General features: G+C 49.0%; 1 protein-coding gene across 1 annotated transcript in view; it reads right to left on the bottom strand.

Moving 5' to 3' along the window:
* CDH1 (cadherin 1) overlaps nucleotides 1–21,023 on the bottom strand; it is a 98,014-nt gene extending 76,991 nt beyond the window's left edge. The window contains exons 1-2 of the mRNA XM_004057872.5: nucleotides 20,832–21,023; nucleotides 19,871–19,985 (exon numbers count right to left, since the gene is read on the bottom strand). Coding sequence (XP_004057920.2) covers nucleotides 19,871–19,985; nucleotides 20,832–20,879 — 163 coding nt within the window. The 5' untranslated portion in view covers nucleotides 20,880–21,023. The remainder of the gene's footprint in view (nucleotides 1–19,870; nucleotides 19,986–20,831) is intronic.
* Nucleotides 21,024–21,562: the final 539 nt, after the last annotated feature.

Here is a 21,562-nt window from a genome sequence, read left to right as displayed (position 1 = left end):
AGGCTCAAGTGATCCTCCTGCCTCAACCTCCCAAGTAGCTAGGACTACAGATGTGTACCACGGAGCCCAGCCAATAAAAACTAAATGAAGAGTGGTTGCTAGGTACCAGGCACTGGAAGCACTTCGCACATGCTAACTCATTGAATCCTCATTGCAATCCTTTGTGGTAGGGGCTATGTTTATCCCCTTTGTACAGGTGAGGGGACTGAGGCACAGAAAGATTAAGAAACTGGCCCTAGGGAATTCCCATTTGGGTTTGGGTCTCTCTCTCTCTCTCTCTCTCTCAAAAAAAAAAAAAAAAAAAAAAGAAATAAAAAGAAGCCTGCCCTAGGCAAAATGGGGTGGGGTTGGGATAGAGGGGAGGGATGCAAAAAATTTTGAAAAAAAAGAAAGAAACTTGCAGGCCAGTGCAGCAACTCACACCCGTAACCCCAGCACTTCGGGAGGCTGAGGCGGGCAGATGGCTTGAGCTCAGGAGTTCAAAACCAGCCTGGGCAACATGGCAAAACCTCGTCTCTACAAAAAATACAAAAAAAAAAAAAAATGATTAGCCTGGAGTGGTGGCATGCACCTGTAGTCCCAGCTACTTGGGAGGCTGAGGTGGGAGGATGGGGATGACTTGAGCCCAGGAGGCAGAGGTTGCAGTGAGCCAAAATTGTACCACTCCACTCCAGCCTGGGTGACAGAGCAAGGCCCTGTCTCAAAAAAAAGAAAGAAAGGAAGGAAGGAAGGAGAGAGAGAAAGAAAGAGAGAGAAAGAAAGAAAGAGAAAGAAACTTGCCCAAAATCACAGGAAAAGTAAGGGTCCAGTTGGGATTGGAATCCAGGCAATCCTGCTGCATTCCACCCTCCCAGTTCATCTTCTCTAAGAGAAGCTCATAGGCTAAAAGAGAAATAAATGCTGAAGAGTCAAATCTCTGTCGAAACCAGAAATGAAACCTCACATCTGGCAAGTAAAATGTGGTTTCCTAGGTTCAACAGCTTCCCAGGTATTTAAACACTCCCATGGTGGAAGTGAGAGGATTAGCAGAAAGAAGAATGAAAAGTCATAACCAAATTACAAAGCCCAAAGAAAAATAAGTACAACTTACAGGAAGTTTCAAAATCAAAAACTCAGCTGGGTGCCATGGCTCACACCTGTAATCCCAGCACTTTGGGAGGCCAAGGTGGGCGGATCACTTGAGGTCAGGACCAGCCTGGCCAACATGGTGAAACCCTGTCTCTACTAAAAATACAAAAATTAGCTGGGCATGGTGGCGCTGGCCTATAATCCCAGCTACTCGGGAGGCTGAGGAAGGAGAATAGCTTGAACCTGGGAGGTGGAGGTTGCAGTGAGCTGAGACTCCAACACTGCGCTCCAGCCTGGGTGACAGAGCAAGACTCTGTCTCAAAACAAAACAAAACAAAAATCAGAGACTCAAAATACAGCTCTGAAACATCCAAAAACCTCAAGGAGTAGAAGAGGGCTTTGTTTTGTTTTGTTTTTTGTTTTTGAGAGAGCGTCTCGCTCTGTCACCCAAGCTGGAGTGCAGTGGTGCAAAACGCAGCTCACTGCAGCCTTAACCTCCTGGACTCAAGGGATCTGCCTGCCTCAGCCTCCCATGAAGCTGGGATCACAGGCACACGCCACCATGCCTGGGTAATTGTTTTTGTATGTAGAGACAGGGTTTCACTTTGTTGCCCAATCTGGTCTCCAACTTCTGGGCTCCAGCAATCCTCCCACTTTGGCCTCCCGAAGTGCTGGATTACAGGCATGAGCTACCGCACCCGGCCTCTTTTTAAATGCAGACTTGAGACAAGAAGGCAAAAGTTACAAGAAATACAACCACAAATTCTATTTTCTCCAGAAAATTTAGTCATGATTACAAGCCTGGGAGTTAGGTGGTAATGAAACCAGCCACATGAACGTCACCAAGCAGCTGTTATTTCTCCAAAACCTCTTAGCACGAAGCTAACAGAGACGAGATCTAGGGCTAGTATCTCCTGGGACTTATGAGTAAGAGCCGGCACCTAGAGTACCTGTCACTATAGAGGGTGATGTCACCGCTGATTCAACCTGATATTGAAAAACCTTACCAGGAGAGGCCTCTCAATGTCGGTGACTCAGGGCCCCACCCCACCTGTTCATAAAGTAAGTGCCCAGGTGTTTGCCTCACTGCTTATTCAAGGGATGATGTTTTCCAATAGGAAAGCCACAACTCTCCCCACCAACAAGTTGGTCATCTTGTTCCCTTTTTCAAACACTCCCACATAGTTGTGGTGAAGAATTTGTTGGGGAGGAAGCCTCGTACTGAAGGTGAGATTCCAAAGTAAGTACCAGGTCCTAGGAACACTCGTATACATGCACAAAAAAAAAAAAAAAAAAAAAAAAAATCTGCCCTAAACGATGCCTGTTTAGAAAATCTCATCCCTCTGCAGGAAGAATCTTTAGAAAACTCGGCTAGGCACAGTGGCTCATTCATGCCTGTAATCCCAGCACTTTGGGAGGCCGAGGAGGGCTTATCACCTAAGGTCAGGAGTTGGAGACCAGCCTGGCCAACATGGTGAAACCCCGTCTCTACTAAAAATACAAAAAGTAGCCAGGTGTGGTGGCACATGCCTGTAATCCCAGCTACACCGGAGGCTGAGGTGGGAGAATCGCTTGAACCCGGGAGGCAGAGGTTGCAATGAGCCGAGATCAGGCCACTGCACTCTAGCCTGGGCAACAAGAGCAACTCTGTCTCAAAAAAAAAAAAAAAAAAATTTAGAAAACTCTGCTGGAGCAATATTCCTCTTGGGCAACATGCTGAGGGGTGGGGAGTGGCTTGGAATGAGCATTACTTCCTGGTTTGAATCTGATACCCTTTAAAGGAGATGTTCCTAAAGTGGCAGGTCAAAAGAGAAAAATAAATAAAAAATGAAGGAGATGTGAAAATGAGCCCTCAGGATTCCTTCTCTAGAAAATGCCTGGCCTGGCCGGGCATGGTGGCTCAGACCTGTAATCCTAGCACTTTGGGAGGCCAAGGCGGGAGTATTGCTTAAGCTCAGGAGTTCGAGACTAGCCTGGGCAATGTAACAAGACCCTCTCTTTTTATTTTAACAAAAAATTTAAAAATTAAAAGAAAAATGCCTGACTAGAGAACAGTCTTTTTCAATGACATGAATATAGACTTGAATGTAGAAGTCCAGTCCCCTCAAGATACAGTCCAATTCTATTTTTTTTTTTTTTTTTTTGAGACAGAGTCTTGCCCTGTCACCCAGGCTGGAGTGCAGTGGTACGATCATGGCTAAACCTCCCAGGCAGCTTCAACCTCCCAGGCTCAAGTGATCCTCTCACCCCAGCTCCCAAGTAGCTGGGACTACAAGCATATGCCACTACACCTGGCTAATTTTTGGATTTTTTGTAGAGGCGGGGTTCTATCATGCCCAGGCTGGTCTTGAACTTTTGGGCTCAAGAGATCTACCTGCCTTGGCTTGGGATTATAGTCATAAACCATCACACCCAGCTGACACAGTCCAGTTCTAACATCTGTTGAGCACCTCACTTCTTCTTCTTTACACAAATGCCATCCTTCTTAGTGATGACTGCCCCTAAATTTCTCCACCCCAATGCGTAGTTTTTATCACCCTTCCTGCTGAGTTTTATTCTTTCTTCCATACATCACCATCTACCTGTCCCCTCCAATTAGAAGAGAAACTCCATGAGGACAGGGCTTTTTCTCTGTTTGGGCCCCGCTGCATCCCCAATGCCTAGCAGAGGGCTTGGCAGGTGCTCAGCACAAATTCATTAAGTGAATGGACAGGCAAATACCTCTGTCACCTGAGACCTTCAGAGAAGGAATGATCCATCCCTTTCACCTGGCTGCTCACAGACTGTTCTGTGAGTTGCCTTTTCCTGCTATAAAGAGCACAGACTTTGGAGTCCAACAGCCACCAGACATACGGCCAGGCTCTCCCACTTCCTGTGTGCATGACACACCTGTGTGCATAAGGGTTACAGGAGATGGCATACGGGAAGAGTTCAACCTACAGAAAGCACCGCTCAATACACTGTTGCTTATGATCACAATACAGAGTACAACAACAAATACTTTTCTTTTTTCTTGAGACAGTGTCTCACTCTGTCGCCCAGGCTGGAGTGCAGGGAGGCAATCACAGCTCACTGCAGCCTTGACCTCTGTGGTCTCAGGTGATCCTCCCACCTTAGCCTCCCAGGTAGCTGGGACTGCCAGCTCATGCCACCAGGCCTGGCTAATTTTTAAACATCTTTGTAGAGACAGGGTCTCCCTATGTTGCCCAGGCTGGTCTCAAGGGATCCTCCCACCTCAACATTCCAAAGTGCTGGGATTACAGGCATGAGCCACTGTGCCCTGCCGAATAATTTTTTTTTTTTTTTTTTGAGACAGAATCTCGCTCTGTCACCCAGGCTGGAGTACAATGGCTCACTTGGCTCACTGCAAGCTCCACTTCCCGGGTTCAAGCCATTCTCCTGCCTCAGCCTCCCAAGTAGCTGGGACTATAGGCGCCTGCCACTACGCCTGGCTAATTTTTTTTTGTATTTTTAGTAGAGATGGGGTTTCACCATGTTAGCCAGGATGGTCTCGATCTGCTGACCTCATGATCCGCCTGCCTCAGCCTCCCAAAGTACTGGGATTACAGTCAGCCACCGTGCCCTGCCCCTGCCAAATAATTTTTTTTAAGTATGTCTCAAATATTGCATGGGACATACTTATACTAAATATTAGCCATCGTTTATCTGAAAGTCAAATGTAACTGATAGTCCTGTATTGTTATTTGCTAAATCTAGCCACACTACCCATTAAACCATTACCCTGCTGAAGGCAGGGCAGTCTAGGTTACATAAAGATTTGTAAGATGTGCAGGGCACGGTGGCTCACGCCTGTAATCCCAGCACTTTGGGAGGCCGAGGAGGGCAGATCACGAGGTCAGGATATTGAGACCATCCTGGGTAACACGGTGAAACCCCGTGTCTACTAAAAATACAAAAATTAGCCGGGCATGGTGGCTAAAAATTAGCTACTCAGGAGGCTGAGGCAGGAGAATCGCTTGAACCTGGGAGGCAGAGGTTGCAGTGAGCCAAGATCGCACCACTGCACTCCAGCCTGGCTGACAGAGGGAGACTCCCTCTCAAGAAAATAAGAAAAAAAAAAGATTTACAAGATGTTGCCCTACAGTACTCTCTCATGAATATTTATTGATCAGATGGATTTTGAAGCCACGAGATTTTTATCTTGGCCGAGATCTGATTAAGCAGGCCTTGCTTTTTTTTGAGACTGAGTCTCGCTTTGTTGCCCAGGCTGGAGTGCAGTGGCGCGATCTCAGCTTACTGGAACCTCCACCTCCCAGGTTCAAGAGATTTTTGTGCCTCGGCCTCCCAAAGTGCTGGGATTACAGGCGTGAGCCACCACGCCTGGCCGGCCTTGCATTTTTGTCTTTGAGCTTTTTGCATCTCTCATCAAGCTCTTTCCAGGCTCCTCTGCACTGACAAAAACTGGAAGAACAGACACCGGTTCTTGAACAATTCATGGGTCTGAAGGATGCTGAGATACCCAGGGGGCAGGTGTTGGGTGTATCTGAGAGCCTTGCTCAAGGAAGGTGTTACCCACACAATAGGAAACCAAACAGATGGCTCTGGCGGGCTCAGATATCTGCCTAGATTTTGATCTGGTGCTTCCTTACACTCAGAAGTGTGGGGTAGAAATGGCTCATCTGACCTTTAGACTCCAGACTGCAAGCTGTTTTGTGACAAGACAATTAGGTAAGGTTACATCAGGGGTGTGCAGAGCTCAGAGAAACTGGGGAGTGCCAACCAGAGGCACACGCCCTGAGAACACCCCTCCTCCCTTCTCTGTGGCTAATACATAAAGCCCTGTCTTTAAAAAAAGAAAAAAACAACTACAGTGAAATATCCTCTAGAAAGAGAGGTTTGTTTAGTCCTGTCTGTATTAAATACACTCTGAAACCTCTCATTCATTCATTCCTTCGGATACTTACTGAGCCCTTATTATGTACCAAGCACTATTCTAGCTGCAATTCAGCCCAAGTACAAAACAAACGACATTAAAAATCCCTGGCCTCCTGAGGCTTCTGTTCTAGTGGGAGGAGACAGGCAGTGAACAGGAGAAATAAGTGAAATACATAGCATGTTAGACAGTGAAAAGTACTAGAAGAAAATTAAGTAAAAGAGGTGGGGAGGGCTGAGGGCAGGGTTTACTATCATAAATAGGGGGTCCAGATTGGGTGTGGTGGCTCACGCCTGTAATCACAGCACTTTGGGAGGCCAAGGCGGGTGGATCACCTGAGGTCAGGAGTTCAAGACCAACCTGGCCAACATGGTGAAACCCAGTCTTTACTAAAGATACAAAAATTAGCCAGGCGTGGTGGTACATGCCTGTAATCCCAGCTACTTGGGAGGCTGAGACAGGAGAATTGCTTGAACCCGGGAGGCGGAGGTTGCAGTAAGCCGAGATCAAGCCACTGCACTCCAGCCTGGGTGACAGAGTTGAGACTCCATCTCAAAAAAAAAAAAAAAAAAAAAAATACAAAAATACAAAAATTAGCCAGGTGTGAGGGCAGGCACCTATAATCCCAGCTACTCTGGAGGCTGAGGTTGCAGTGAGCCGAGGTCAAACCACTGCACTCCAGCCTGGGTGACAGAGCAAGACTCTGTCTCAAAAAATAAATAAATTGGGCCAGGCACGGTGGCTCATCCCTATAATCCCAGCACTTTGGGAGGCCGAGGCAGGTGGATCACCTGAGGTTAGGAGTTTGAGACCAGTCTGGCCAACATGGTAAAACCCTGTCTCTACTAAAAATACAAAAATTAGCCGGGCGTGGTGGCCCATGCCTCTAACCCCAGCTACTCAGGAGGCTAAGGCAGGAGAACTGCTTGAACCCAGGAGGCAGAGGTTGCAGTGAGCCGAGATTGCGCCACTGCACTGCAGACTGGATGACAGAGTAAGACTCCGTCTCTAAATAAATAAATAAATAAATAAATAAATAAATAAGGAGTTCAAGAAAGTCCTCCCTGAGGGCGAGAGTGACATTTAAGCAAAGGCTTGCAGTCTTTTCAGGACAGAAAAGAGTGAGCTGTGCAGATATTATGGGAATGGTCACAGCCAGTGCAAAGGCCCTGAGGTAGAAGAGTGTGTAGTGTGTTCTAACTATAACCAGCAAACAAAGTTGTTGGGCAAAGTGAGCATGCAGAAGAGTGGGAAGAGATGAGGACCCCAGGTACATGAGTCAAAGGACAGATCAGTGAAGCCTCAGAAGTCATAGAAAGGACTTAGGTGCTTATTTTGTTTGAAATGGGGATCCATGGGTAATTTGGAGCAGGCATGATATTTTCTAACTTAATTTTAATAACCATCAACTCTGACTGATGGATGGAGAAAAGACTGGCTTGGAGGAAGGGGAAGGAATAAGTGGGGAGACCAGGAAGGAAGCTGCTGCGACAATGAAGGTGAAGACATGCTGAAACTTCTCTTTTGGGAATAGAGAAACAGCTGGGCGTCATGCCTGTAAATCCAGCACTTTGGGAGGCCAAGGTGGGAAGATCCCTTGAGCCCAGGAGTTCCAGACCAATCTGGGCAATATAGCGAGATCCCTTTTCCAAAGAAAATTTTAAAAATTAGCCGGGCATGGTGGCTTGTGTCTGTATCCCAGCTACTTGGGAGGCTGAGGTGGGAGGATCGCTTGAGCCCAGGAGGTCGAGGCTGAAGTGAGCCAAGATGGCTTCACTGTACTCCAGCCTGAGCTACAGAGAGAGACCCTGTCTTAAAAAAAAAAAAAAAAAACCAAGGAGAAACAAGGTGTACAGGCGTGCCTGAATGCCAAACCACAGAATCAGGTGCTCTTCTTCTTCTTGAACTTGCCCAGGTCAAATAAATTTGAAAGGCTTTTGGCTTGTTACAAGCTCTCCTAATTACAAAGCCAGCTAATTATTATCTAGAACTTGGCCAATTATCCCACGGGGTCCTGAGCTGGCCACCGTTTATGATCTTGCTCATGTGGAACAGGTTCAACCCTTCTAGGCAGGCCCCATTAGGTCCCAGTAGTAACTTTCCCTCTTTCAGCAGCAAGAGCCATGCCCCAGATGCCTGCCTGGCCAAGCAGCTTGAGTAGGTCTCATTTGGAACAAGAGTTTCTTTAAGGCGGTTTCCCTGTCCCTACACTCCCAAGTCTTGAAGGCCAATATAAGTGAATTTCTGCGACCCAGAGAGTTGAAAGAGACCGAAAGGAAGAGAAGCGCTGTTCAGCTAGCATTTATTTGGAAGTGAAGGTCAAGAGGGAAACCGGCTGAAACTGCCCATAAGCAAAAGACAAAAGAGGCCTTCCAAAGGCAAAAAAAAAAAAAAAAAAAAAAGCTGAATTCTAGCATCACAATCAAAATTAGTGAGAGGCAGGCCAGGCCTGGTGGCTCACACCTGTAATCCCAGCACTTCGAGAGGCCAAGATGGGAGGATTGCTTGAGCCCAGGAGTTCAAACCACTGCACTCTAGCCTGGGCAGCAGAGCAAGACTCTGTTCCTTAAAAAAAAAAAAAATCATAAAATAAATAAAATAAGTGAGATGAAAAAGGTACAATGACAGCTTCTCCGAAGGGAAGAAGGGAATTCGTTTCCTTTAGAAAGGTGAATCAAGTCCCACTGGAGATGCTGAGTTTGGTGTTTCCTTTAGAAAGGTGAATCAGGTCCCACTGGAGATGCTGAGTTTGGCAACAGTGTAGTAGGGCGAACAGGATGAGAGACCTGGTTTTGGAAGGAGAAAGGCCTGGCCTGCAGCCCCAGCACTGCCATCACCTGGCGGGGTGACTTGGTGGCAAGCAGTGCAACCTCTGAGCCTGATTCCTCTTCCACAGTAGGGGATGATGAAAATTCCCACCTTGGACTACAGGGAGGATTAACTGTCAAGTGTGCAAGGTCACTGGCAGGACCCACTCTCTAACCCTGTGCAAATGGACACAAATAGCTGTCTTTCATCTGCTGGCCACCTTCAAGTAAACACTCTCCAAACAAACACCTTCTATGATTTAATCCTCCAGCGTGTGAGGTCTCTGAAAACTCTCTGTATCTATTGACACAAGATTAAGGAAAAAAGACCACTATCCTATACAAATCCTTCTTTAAACTGGTACTTCACATTATTCCAAGCACAGAGCTGACATTCCCAAATACCCCTTTGAAAACTCTACCTCTGGGTCCTTCAGACACTCAAACTCAACATATTCCTCACCAAAAACTAATTTTCCTGCCCTGAATTGTTCCTATTTCTCCTCTGTTTCCAGTGTTGGTCCAAAGGAACATTCTGGAAGCTGCTGGCATTACTTCTTGTTTAGAACCACTTAGTTGCTGGTAACCTTCCCCCAAATCAAAACTGTCTATTGGTAGGGCACGGTGGCTCATGCCTGTAATCCCAGCACTCTGGGAGGCCAAGGCAGGTGGATCACCTGAGGTCAGGAGTTCAAGACCAGCCTGGCCAACTGATGAAATCCCGTCTCTATTAAAAGCACAAAAATTAGCCAGTCATGGTTGCAGGCACCTGTACTCAGCTACTCAGGAGGGTGAGGCAGGAGAATCGCTTGAACCCAGGAGGCAGAGGTTGCAGTGAGCCAAAATTGCACCGTTGCACTCCAGCCTGGGCGACAAGAGCGAGACTCCGTCTCAAAACAAAAACAAAAACAAAAACAAACTGTTTTATCTTCAGACAGGCAGGCACATAACACCTCTCCCAACCTCTTGCTCAAAACCTCCACTAGGACAGTGGGAACCGACTGTCTCTAAACGCTGATGTGCAAATGGATCATAGTCTTTGTGGAAGGCAATATCTGCCAAAATTACAAATGCACATACCTGGACCCAGCAGGCTCACCCATGGAAATTCATCTTCCAGATACACCAGAATGTGTAGGAAAAAAATGTATATCCCAGGTTACTGTCTGAAATACTGTCTCCTAAAAGATAGGACACTACCCAGTGTCTGTCTATCAGGGACTGGCTAAATAACCTATGGTGCATCCATACCACATAGCTATAAAAAGAAAATAAAAGAACGTACCCCATAAATATACACACCGACTTTGTACCCACAGAAATTAAAATTAAACATTTTTAAAACGGCCGGACATGGTGGCTCACGCCTCTAATCCCAGCACTTTGGGAGGTTGAGGCGGGCAGATCACCTGAGGTCGGGAGATCAACCTGATGAACATGGAGAAACCCTGTCTCTACCAAAGAAACAAAGTTAGCCAAGTGTGGTGTAGCATGCCTGTAATCCTAGCTACTCTGGAGGCTGAAGCAGGATAATCACTTGAACCTGGGAGGCGGAGGTTGCGGTGAGCCGAGATCATGCCATTGCACTCCAGCCTGGGCAATGAGAGCGAAACTCTGTCTCAAAAAAAAAAAAAAAAAAAAAAGTAAATAATTTTTTTAAATTTTTTTAAAAATTAAAAAAAATAAAAATGGGCCAGGCACGGTGGCTCACGCCTGTAATCCCAGCACTTTGGGAGGCCGAGGCAGGTGGATTGCTTGAGCCCAGGAGTTTGAGACCAGCCTGGCCAACATGGTGAAACCCTGTCTCTACTAAAAATACAAAAATTAGCCGGGTGTGTTGGCATGTGTCTGTAGTCTCAGCTACTCGGGAGACTGAGGTATGAGAATCACTTGAACCAGGGAGGCGGAGACTGCAGCAAGCTGAGACTGCGCCTCTGCACTCCAGCCTGGACAATAGAGCAAGATTCGGTCTAAGGAAGATATGTGTGGAGAGAGAGAGAGAGCAGATACAGATACATTGTTGGGAGAAAAACAAGGTACAGAGCAGTGCTATCATATGCTATGCTTTGTGTAAAAGGATCATATGTTAGGAATTTACACTGGCATAAAGAAAGAAGACTATGCTTGTATTTCCATAAGGATCACTGAAAAGGATACACAAGAGACTAATGAAAACGGTTCCCTGTGCCCCGGGGAAGAACTGGGTGAAGCGTGGATTGGGGTGGGAAGGAGACTTCACTGTCTGCCATACAGACATATATACAAGCTTTTTCATATATATATGTAGATGTATATTTAAACTTATTTTTTAACCGGGTGAATAATTTGCCTATGAAAAGCCCAGAAAGAGAAAACCCTCCATGACCCACGGCCCAAGGCCCAGAGGTACCCTGGCCCAGCTGCCTCTGCAGCCTCATCCTGGGACCCTCTCCTCCCTCCTCCTTCTGTGTCCAGGAAGGCACGGCTCCAGTCTTCTGCCTCCATGACCCTGCCACACCTTTGGGCACCCCACTTCCTCCTCCTGGAGTGCCCTTTCCCTTTCCTTGCATGGAAGACGCCCTCTTACTCATCAAGGCCCAGCAGGTGAAGCTGACCACTCCTGGCATCCCCTGAACACATTCTCACTCCAGTGGCATTCTTGGAGCCTACTGGAATTACCTGCTGAGAGGTCTCTCTTGGAGCTTTTCTGGAATCTCCCTGAGTGTGGGGGGTGAGTCTTAGGCCTGGGTGCACTGGATACTTCTCTGGGTCCCCCACTCCCACACCCATCCACCCCACTCTGGTGTGTTTGTTTGTTTGTTTGTTTGTTGAGATGGAGTATCGCTCTGTTGCCCAGGCTAGAGTGCAATGGCACAATCTCCGCTCATTGCAACCTCCGCCTCCCAGATTCAAGTGATTCTCCTGCCTCAGCCTCCCAAGTAGCTGGGATTACAGGCATGCACCACCACGCCCGGCTAGCTTTTTTTATATTTAGCAGAAATGGGGTTTCACCATATTGGCCAGGATGGTTTTAAACTCCTGACCTCAAGTGATCCTCCCACCTTAGCCTCCCAAAGTGCTGGGATTACAGGCATGAGCCACTGCACCCAGCCTCCCATCCACCCCTCTTTGCATCCATAGAGTTCTCAATCCTGGCATGGCAGAAGCACCAGCCTATCCCTCCCTGATCAAGGGTGTGCCCTGGGATCCCTGGCCTTGGGCTGGACAACCAGGTGCCCACATCCTGGCTGGGGTATTTACTCATCGAACATCTAGCCCCTGGGATTGTCCAGGGAAATGCATTGAGTGGCAGCAGATATCTGAGGAGCTTGCTTATTTATTTAATTTATTTAGAGATGGAGTCTCGCTCTGTTGCCCAGGCTAGGGTGCAGTGGCACAATCTCGGCTCACTGCATCCTCCACCTCCCGTGTTCAAGCAATTCTTCTGCCTCAGCCTCCCAAGTAGCAGGGATTACAGGCGCATGCCACCACGCCCAGCTGAATTTTTGAATTTTTAGTAGAGATGGGGTTTCACCACGTTGGTCAAGCTAGTCTCAAACTCCTGACCTCATGATCTGCCCGCCTCAGCCTCCCAAAGTGCAGATTACAGGCGTAAGCCACCGCACCCGGCCTGAGGAGCTTTTAAAAACATCAAATTCAAGGCTGGGTGTGGTGGCTCACGCGTGGGATCCCAGCACTTTGGGAGGTTGAGGCAGGCAGATCACCTGAGGTCAGGAGCTTGAGACCAGACTGGCCAACATGGTGAAACCCTGTCTCTACAAAAATACAAAAAAAATTGCCAGGCGTAGTGGTGCATGCCTGTAATCCCAGCTACTTGGGAGGCTGAGGCATGAGAATTGCTTGAAGCCAGGAGGCGGAAGTTGCAGTGAACTGAGATCGTGTCATTGCGCTCCAGCCTGGGTGACAGAGCAAGACTTCATCCCAAAAAATAAATAAGTAAGTAAATGTCAAGTTCAGATCTCCACCCTCGGAGATTGGCTCTCAGTGAATCTGCAAGAGGGCAAGTCTGCATGAAGTGCCCCAGGTGATTTGATTTTTAGCCACAAGGATCTCAGGGGCTGGGACAGAGTGTTTTTGGCAGCAGGAGAACAGACAGGTATTCTTAGGCATGTGCATCATGAAATATATATATATATACATATATATAATTTTTTTTTTTTTTTGAGACAGGATCTCTATCAGCTGGAGTGCCGTGGTGCAGTCATGGCTTACTGCAGCCTCGACCTCCCGGGCTTCACGCAATCCCCCCACCTCAGCCTCCTGAGTAGTTGGGACTACATGCACATGCCACCACGCCCAGCAAATTTTTGCATTTTTTTGACGCTAGGACCACAGGTGCACGCCACCATACCTGGCTAAATTTTTTTTTAATCTTTGTAGAGATGGGGGTCTCGCCATGTTGCCCAGGCTGGTCTCAAACTCCTGGGCTCAAGTAATCCTGCGGCCTTGGCCTCCCAAAGCACTGGGATTACAGGTGTGAGCCACAGCATCTATCTGGCCTGAAAAACTTTAAAAAGCCAAGCAGAAGCTGACAAGTTCAAGATCATTCCGACTCCCCCGGCCCTAGCTGCGCCTTGCCCCACTCCTCCCACCCCAGTTCTACACAACCTCCACGAGCAGGTCCCCTTTCCTAAGCCACAACAAACCTGTTCCAGTCCACCCTGAGCACCCTGCACAGTGGCAAGCAAAAAAACGCCAGTTTCTTCCTAACAAGGCACTAGGCTTAGTCACTGTTTGCAGTGCACTGTTTGCTTAACACAGAAGCAGGCAGGGTGAAGAAACTGGTTTGGCTGGTTTGCTGGGTGAGAGGGAGCGCAGGGGATCTTTTGAACCAAACGTAAAACATGGGAGACTTTCAAACAGACAGCACCAAGTCCTCCTGGGGCTCTAATATTTCATATTCACTGAACGCTTGACATACCATCCTATGATGTCTCCGTGCTATTATGCTCATTTCACAGAGAGGGAAACTAAGTCCTTGGCTGACATCCCTAGGCTGGGAAGGGACATTGTCTGGATTGAAATCTAGGCAGTCTGATTCAAGAACCTTCTGAATTTGGGGAAGATGCCACCCAAATCTTGGGCAGAAGTGGAGGATTGGAGGCAGGTAAGAGGAAGGAAGGAGGAAGATGAAAAGTGCAGAAAGGGAGGAGGCCTAAACCCCAGTCCCCCAAGAGTAACAAGAACAAGCTGGGACACTGAGATCCCTGGCCTAGGGAAACTTACATTAACAAAGAGGAAGAGAGAAAGAGAGAGAGATGGCTAGAGACGGGGATAGAGAGAGAAAGAGTGAGCATGCACCACAGATTTCTTTTTATTTGACCAAAGGTGGAAAACACTTAAAAATGGCTATATGCCCTCCCATTTCCAGACTCAGGTTTGAGATCTCCCTGCCTGCCCTCCACAGCTGTTCAGAGGGAAGCTATGAACACAGTATCCCCAGCACACACAGAGCATAATGGAAGGTTCTAACCGACCAAATTCTTCCCTGCCCATTTACAAGCAACCTTAAGGGCTGGACCAAGTCCATATAGAGTTTGAGAGGGAAAAATATTGGCCAAGATAGTGATTTATTCATGTGTTCATTCATTTGCTCAAAATAACATTGAGAGTTTACTGTGTCCCTAAGAAATATCAACTACTGTTGAAAATATTCTCTCTACTTTATCTCTTTACATTCCTGCCCATTGGCATGTATGTTCCGTCCAATCTGCCGTAACCTCAGGGTCTAGCCCGGTGCTAACACACAACAGGCACTCACTTTTGTGAACTAAATGAATGTACATACTTAATTCTTATAATAGATCAATAAGTATTACCGCCCCATTTTACAGGTGGGGAAACTGAGGCTCATAGAAGTAAAGTGACTTATTCAAAGTCAAATAGCTAGTGGCTAAAATTCAAACCTAGTTTCCTGTACTTCCTCGCTGAAGGATCCTAAACAGCCACTGCTGAACGATTTCATTCTCCTTTTTGAAAGCCTTGTGCCCTCAAAGGAGATAGAGCTGAGGCAGGATAGAAACCCAGGAAGGGGCCCGGCTCGGTGGCTCACGCCTGTAATCCCAGCACTTAGGGAGGCTGAGGCAGGTAGACCACTTTGAGCTCAGGAGTTCAAGACCAGCCTGACATCATGGTGAAACCCCGAATCTACTAAAAATACAAAAATTAGCTGGGCGTGCTTCTGCGTGCCTATAATCCCAGCTACTCAGGAGGCTGAGGCTGGAGAATCACTTGAACATGGGAGGCGGGGGTTGCAGTGAGCTGAGATCCTACCTCTCTACACTCCAGCCTGAGTGACAGAGTGACACTCCATCTCAAAAGAAAGAAAGAAAGAAAGAAACCCAGCACGGATTGGATTGGGACAGGTGCCTCTCAGGGATTTTAGGGTTTGGGCAGCTTCTGGGAGATATGAGAGCTTCAGCCTCTGGCATATCTGGGGCTACCTTGGAAGGGAATGTGTAACAGACACAAGGTGAGCATTTTGGAAGAAAAGCCTCACCCAATAAAAAGCCCTGGAGAGCAAACAGGGATTTCCATAACCACCTGGCAGAGAGGGGCAGGCAGGGCCCCACTGGGAGGAAGCAGCAGCCTGCCTTCCTTACATGGCCTTGCCGGGCCCAAGACTTTCCACCTCCGCACCTCCAGAGACACAAAGGCAAGGCCAGGAGGGCGGCCCACTGGTCTTCTTTCCCAGTAAGCTCAGATCAACCTTTGTCACAGACATGAGTAATTGGGGAAGTGACTTTTACGAGTTTGAGGGGTAGGGGGTGGGGATCTGATGATGTAAGGTGATCCCAAAGCTGGTTTCTGGGTTTGCTTTTTAAAAGTCTAATTGTATTAGGGAGGCTGCATACTGTTTTCTGAAACGTTCAGCACATCCTTCAGAAAGGAGGGGAAATGGCCGGGCACAGTGGCTCATGCCTGTAATCCCAGCACTTTGGGAGGCCAAGGTGGGCGGATCACCTGAGGCCAGGAGTTTGCCAGCCTGGGCAACAAGAGCAAAACTCCAGATTGTAGACCAGCCTAACCAACATGGTGAAACCCTGTCTCTACTAAAAATACAAAAATTAGCCAGGCATGGAGGCACACACCTGTAGTCCCAGCTACTCGGGAGGCTGAGGCAGGAGAATCACTGGAACCTGGGAGGCAGAGGTTGCAGTGAGCCGAGATCACGTCACTGCACTCCAGTCTGGGCAACGGAGCGAGACTCCGTCTCAAAAAAAAAAAGGAGGGGAAATGGGTGTATTTAATCCACAAAGTTTGGGTGCCTGTGAACTAGGTCAAACCCCTCAAGCAGCCAAACCTCAACACTGAAATATAGGCCCTGTGTTTCCAAGGCCAGATTGCAGAGCAAGCAAAGGAAGAAAACAATCACTGGGAAAGCCTGCCAGCTTTTCTTTTTTCCACGCCTGAGTCAACTTACAGCTGTGGTTACTAGGCTAATACTTCAGAGATCCCAAACTGTCTAATAGCCTGGGTTTCTCAAACCGGTGTGTGCTATGAAGAAGGAAAATAAGCAGCAACTCTAAAGGACTGGTTTATTAGCAAGGCATGGTGGCTCACACAAGTAATCCCAACACTTTGGGAGGCCGAGGCAGGCGGATCACCTGAGGTCAGGAGTTCGAGACCAGCCTGACCAATATGATGAAATCCTGTCTCTACTAAAAATACAAAGGCATGGTGGCATGTGCCTGTAATCCCAGCTGCTCAGGAGGCTGAGACAGGAGAATCGCTTGAACTGCGGAGGCAGAGGTTGCAGTGAGCCGAGATCGCACCTCTGCATTCCAGGCTGGGCGGCAAGAGCAAAACTCCGTCTCAAAACAAAAACTGGTTTATTACAGTTAAGTTTGTTTGTTTGTTTTTTTTTAAAGGTCTTCATTCTAGAAGCTGGAGAGAAACCAATGGAATAAATACAAGGTTGAGATCATGGGGTCAGCCACAGCATGGGGCAGAGGAATGACCCTAGCAAACACTCCAAAGTCCCCTGAGTTAAGACCCTACAGCTGCCTGTGCACAAAAAGTGACAGGTTTCAAGTTTCAAAATTCCCATGGAGTAAATTCTCCATGAAGCCAATGTCTAAACCTGGTGCCAATGTTACATCCATCCCTTCACTTCCGTGCACTGTCCAAAGAGTCAGGCCACATCCCAAGTCCTAGCGGCCTTTTAAAATCACAAACCAGTTCCTCAGATCGAACGTGTGATTTTACCAGAAGGGCACTTCCATCCTGGGGCGATTCCACATTGGACTGGTACAAGGAGACCCCACAGTCCAAAAAAGCCAAAACAAATATTAAATGTCAGGAAATCTGTTGTGTGGGGGTGGGGGTCTGTGAACATAAAGGGAACTGAAACCAACCACACCAGAGGCCTGCGGATTCTGTGTGAAGGCTGCCTCTTCCCACTAAATCACCAGCCCCAGGGTCCCCCGCCACCTCCCCTGGGTCTGACCCATCTCCATCATCACCACCCCCTCTCGGAGGTCCCACCCTATCAACACCTCCATTCTCAGCTTACTTCACGTTGGACACTAATTCCCCAAACACCTTTTTTCTTTGTTTTTGTTTTTTCAGGTTATTGAGGTGAAAAACAAGGAGAAAAAGGAAGAGAAAAGACCAACTGCGGATACTTCAGATTACAGAATTGCTTTATGCCTCAGTTTCCTCACTTGCAAAGTAGGAAGAATAACAGTGCCCACCCTCCTAATGTTCTAGTGAAGACTAAATGAGGTAAAATATGTGAAGCACTTGCCCCGGAGTCTGAGGCAAAAGTGAATACGTGTCACTATTAATTATTAACATATTAGTGTTAATATGTAATAATATTATTGGTCAGACACAGGAGCTTAGAAGGGAGAAATAAAAACCAGACCAACCCACCCTTGGTGCTACCAAATATCTTGGTGCAGGAAAACAAAGTCACCAGCCTTAGCACTGGGACACCCCAGACGCATGCTCAGATACAAGCTTGTTTCTAGCCCCTGCCTTGCTCTCCAAGACTGGATCAAGTTTGCCTCCCCCGAGAAGCCACTCCTCAATGCCCACTGACATCAAAATATCCAATCCCCAGCACTCTGGGAGGCCAAGGCGGGTGAATCACTTGAGCCCAGGAGTTAGAGATAACTTCTGATCCAATAGAAAGCTCTAGAGCACACAGAGCAAATATACTTCATCAGTCGAGCTGTAGTTTCTCTGTAAAAAACTTCGAACGACTTCCAAAGTTCAAAAAAAAAATGTAAAGACAACAGCATGATTGCTAAAGATTCATGTGGTCAAAGACTGGAAGAATGACACAGTGGAGGTGTTCCCTCAGGGGAATTGTGGGTGATTTCTCTTAAAAAAAAAAAAAAATGCCTCTTATTGTGATACCCAATCAACTAAAATCATGAGAGAGGAGAAAGTGGTTTGATATAAAGGAAGCACTTGGGATTCAGTGAAACCAGAAGAGAAACTAGCCCCTTCCCTTGCTCCCTGGACAACAGTCAAGTGGAACAAAGCAAACTCTAGATTATCACAACGATAAGGCCTAGAAGTACATTGGGTGTATGCATTTTCATCCTGAGTCAGAACTACCATGCTTTTTTTAAAAAAAGATCATTATTCCTGGCCAGGCGTGCTGGCTCATGCCTGTAATCCCAGCACTTTGGGAGATTGAGGCAGGTGGGTCACCTGAGGTCAGGAGTTCCAGACCAGCCTGGCCAACATGGTGAAACCCCTTCTCTGCTAAAACTACAAAAAATTAGCTGGGCATGGTGGTGGCACCTGTAATCCCAGCTACTCAGGAGGCTGAGGCAGGAGAATCACTTGAACCTGGGAGCCAGAGGTGGCAGTGAGCTGAGATCACACCATTACACTCCAGCCTGGGCAACAAGAGTAAAACTCCACCTCAAAAAAAAAACAAAAAACATTATTCCTTGGGGGAAACAGTACCTGTATCAAGATGTTTTGGTCCAGGCACAGTCTCTCAGGCCTGCAATCCCAGCACTTTGAGAGGCTGAGACAGAAGGATCCTTTGAGCCCAAGAGTTCGACACCAGCATGGGCAACATGGAGAGACTCCTGTCTCTTAAAAAAATTTATTTTTTATTTATTTTTTGAGACGGAGTCTTGCTCTGTCACCCAGGTTGGAGTGCGGTGGCACTATCTCAGCTCACTGCAACCTCCGCCTCCTGGGTTTAAGCAATTCTTCTGCCTCAGCCTCCTGGGTAGCTAGGATTACAGGCACACGCCACCAAGCCCGGCTAATTTTTATATTTTTATTTAGTAGAGATGGGGTTTCACCATGTTGGCCAGGCTGGTCTCGAACTCCTGACCTTGTGATCCGCCCACCTCGGCCTCCCAAAGTGCTGGGATTACAGGCGTTAGCCACTGCGCCCAGCCTAAAAAAAAGTTAAAATTATCCAGGTGTGGTGGCACATGCCCATGATAACCAGCTACTAGGGAGGCTGAGATGGGAAGGATCACTTGAGCCCAGAGGATGGAGGCTGCAGTAAGCTATGATTGTGCCACTGCACTCCAGCTTGGGCAACAGAGCAAGACCCTGTCTTTAAAAAAAAAAAAAAAAAAAAAAAAAAAAAAAGCTTTTATATCTATAAACAAAAGCCACAGCCCAGTAACGAAGAGAGGGCTGCTCTTCCGTCATCCCAGAGATGGTGCTTAATGGGGCCTGGGAGTCAGATCCCAGTTCAGATATCTGCTCTGCTGACCCTGAGCAAGTGGACGTCACTCTCTTAGCCTCGGTTTGCTCAACTGTAAAACGGGAATACTCCTGCCAGGCCTTCCCACCCACCAGGTTTTTGCAGTCTGAAATGAGAGACTGTCTCTACAGTGCTGAGGGCAATAAGAGAAATACGAAGGCTTCTAGTAAGTGTCCTCAACCTCCTCTTCTTTAAAACATAGTCAACAACCAGGCAGGGTTACCCCCTCCCACCACAGTGTTCAGTCGTAAACGTTTGGATCCCCAAATCTGCGTAAATTCCAAGAGGTGTCGTTTGAGCCAAGGAGGGAGCTTGCCCATTGCAACCCAGGGGTGTGGGAGTGCAATTTCTCGGCCCCTTTCCAACCCCTCCCTACTCCGCCCAGGGACACCGGCAGCGCGCCCTCACCTCTGCCCAGGACGCGGCCTCTCTCCAAGTGGCGCCGGGGCACCGTGAACGTGTAGCTCTCGGCGTCAAAGCCAGGGTGGCAGGGCTCCGGCTCCTGGCAGAGCCAAGAGGAAACCTGGGGTGGGGGAAAGGTAGATGGAACCGGGTGACTCGGAGGGTTCCCTCCTGCTCACCGAAACCAACAGCGCCGCCCCTCCCTCGCTCCCGGCGTCGGGACTGGGGGAGGACCCCAGCCCGCAGCCCCGGGACGGGCGGGCAGCGACGTCACCCTCCCCCACCCCGAAACCTACGGCCGCCGAGCCCTCAGGAACTCCCGGGAGGGGGCCGCCGAGTCACCCCCTCGAGACCTAGCCCACCGTTCCCTTTCAGTCTCCTTTCTCATTTTATTGGAGATGTCTTTATTCTCCAGGACCCCACTTTCCTTAGACCGGGAATGCACCACTCCTCAGAGCGAGGGGCGCTCCCACCTCCTCCGACCCCACTTTCTTATCCCTGGGACCCTCACTCCTATTTACGACCTTTCTGCGCATGGCAGGTGCCTTTATTTCTACGGATGCCCCTCTCCTTCCCTCGAGGATCGTCCCCACGACTCCTGGCTCCCCCTCGACTTGCACCAGGGCACCCCTTCTCCACACCCCACCCCCTACACCCCGCTTCACGCCCCCACCGCCCGCGCGAGCCCACCCCGCGGACTCCGCGGCCAGACGCCCCCGCCTCGGTCTGCGCTGGAGGGGGCAGGAAAGCCGCGCTCGCCCCTCACCACCCACGCCCCACTCCCATCACTGGGGGGTCCGGAGCGCGCGAGGCTTCCAGACCGCTCCGCTCCTCAGGACCCGAACTTTCTTGGAAGAAGGGAAGCGGTGACGACGGGAGAGGAAGGGGCGCAGGGCTGGGGCACGGGGCTGGGGCGCGGAGCTTGCGGCCCGAATGCGTCCCTCGCAAGTCAGGGGATCCGAGGTACCTGCAGCAGCAGCAGCAGCACCGAGAGGCTGCGGCTCCAAGGGCCCATGGCTGGCAGGGGACGCCGAGCGAGGGCAGGCGCCGGGTGCGGTCGGGTCGGGCCGGGCTGGAGCGGGCTGGAGTCTGAACTGACTTCCGCAAGCTCACAGGTGCTTTGCAGTTCCGACGCCACTGAGAGGCGGTGCGCGGCTGCCGCCAGGTGAGCCCCGGAGGCACCGCCCCCCGTACCGCTGATTGGCTGAGGGTTCACCTGCCGGCCACAGCCAATCAGCAGCGCGGACCCCTCCCCAGGGCGGAGCTGACGGCCCGCCCACCCGGCCTCGCATACACGCGGTGACCCTCTAGCCTGGAGTTGCTAGGGTCTAGGTGGGTTATGGGACCTGCACGGTTCTGATTCCACTGGGTTCGAATCCCAGCCCCGCCGGTGGCTCACTAAGACCTGGGATCAGAAAGGGCTTTTACACTTGGCTGAGTTCTTTTGTTTTTTGGGGTTTTTTGTTTGTTTGTTCGTTTTGGAGATGGGGTCTCACTCTTTCACCCAAGCTGGAGTGCAGTGGTGCGATCACAGCTCACTGCAGCCTCGAACTCCTGGGCTCAAGCGGTCCTCTGGCCCCAGCCTCTCTAGTAGCTGGGAGTACAGGTGCACACCACCACGCCAGGCTAATTTTTTTTTTCTTTTGTCTTTTTGTAGAGAGACGAGTCGGGGCAGACAGGGGCAGTGGGGGCGCTGTG

Source organism: Gorilla gorilla, chromosome 18 (genome assembly GCF_029281585.2).
Source record: "Gorilla gorilla gorilla isolate KB3781 chromosome 18, NHGRI_mGorGor1-v2.1_pri, whole genome shotgun sequence".
Classification (NCBI taxonomy): Eukaryota; Metazoa; Chordata; class Mammalia; order Primates; family Hominidae; genus Gorilla; species Gorilla gorilla.
Note: the sequence above shows the minus strand (reverse complement) of the source record. Positions and strands in the feature narration are given on the sequence as shown.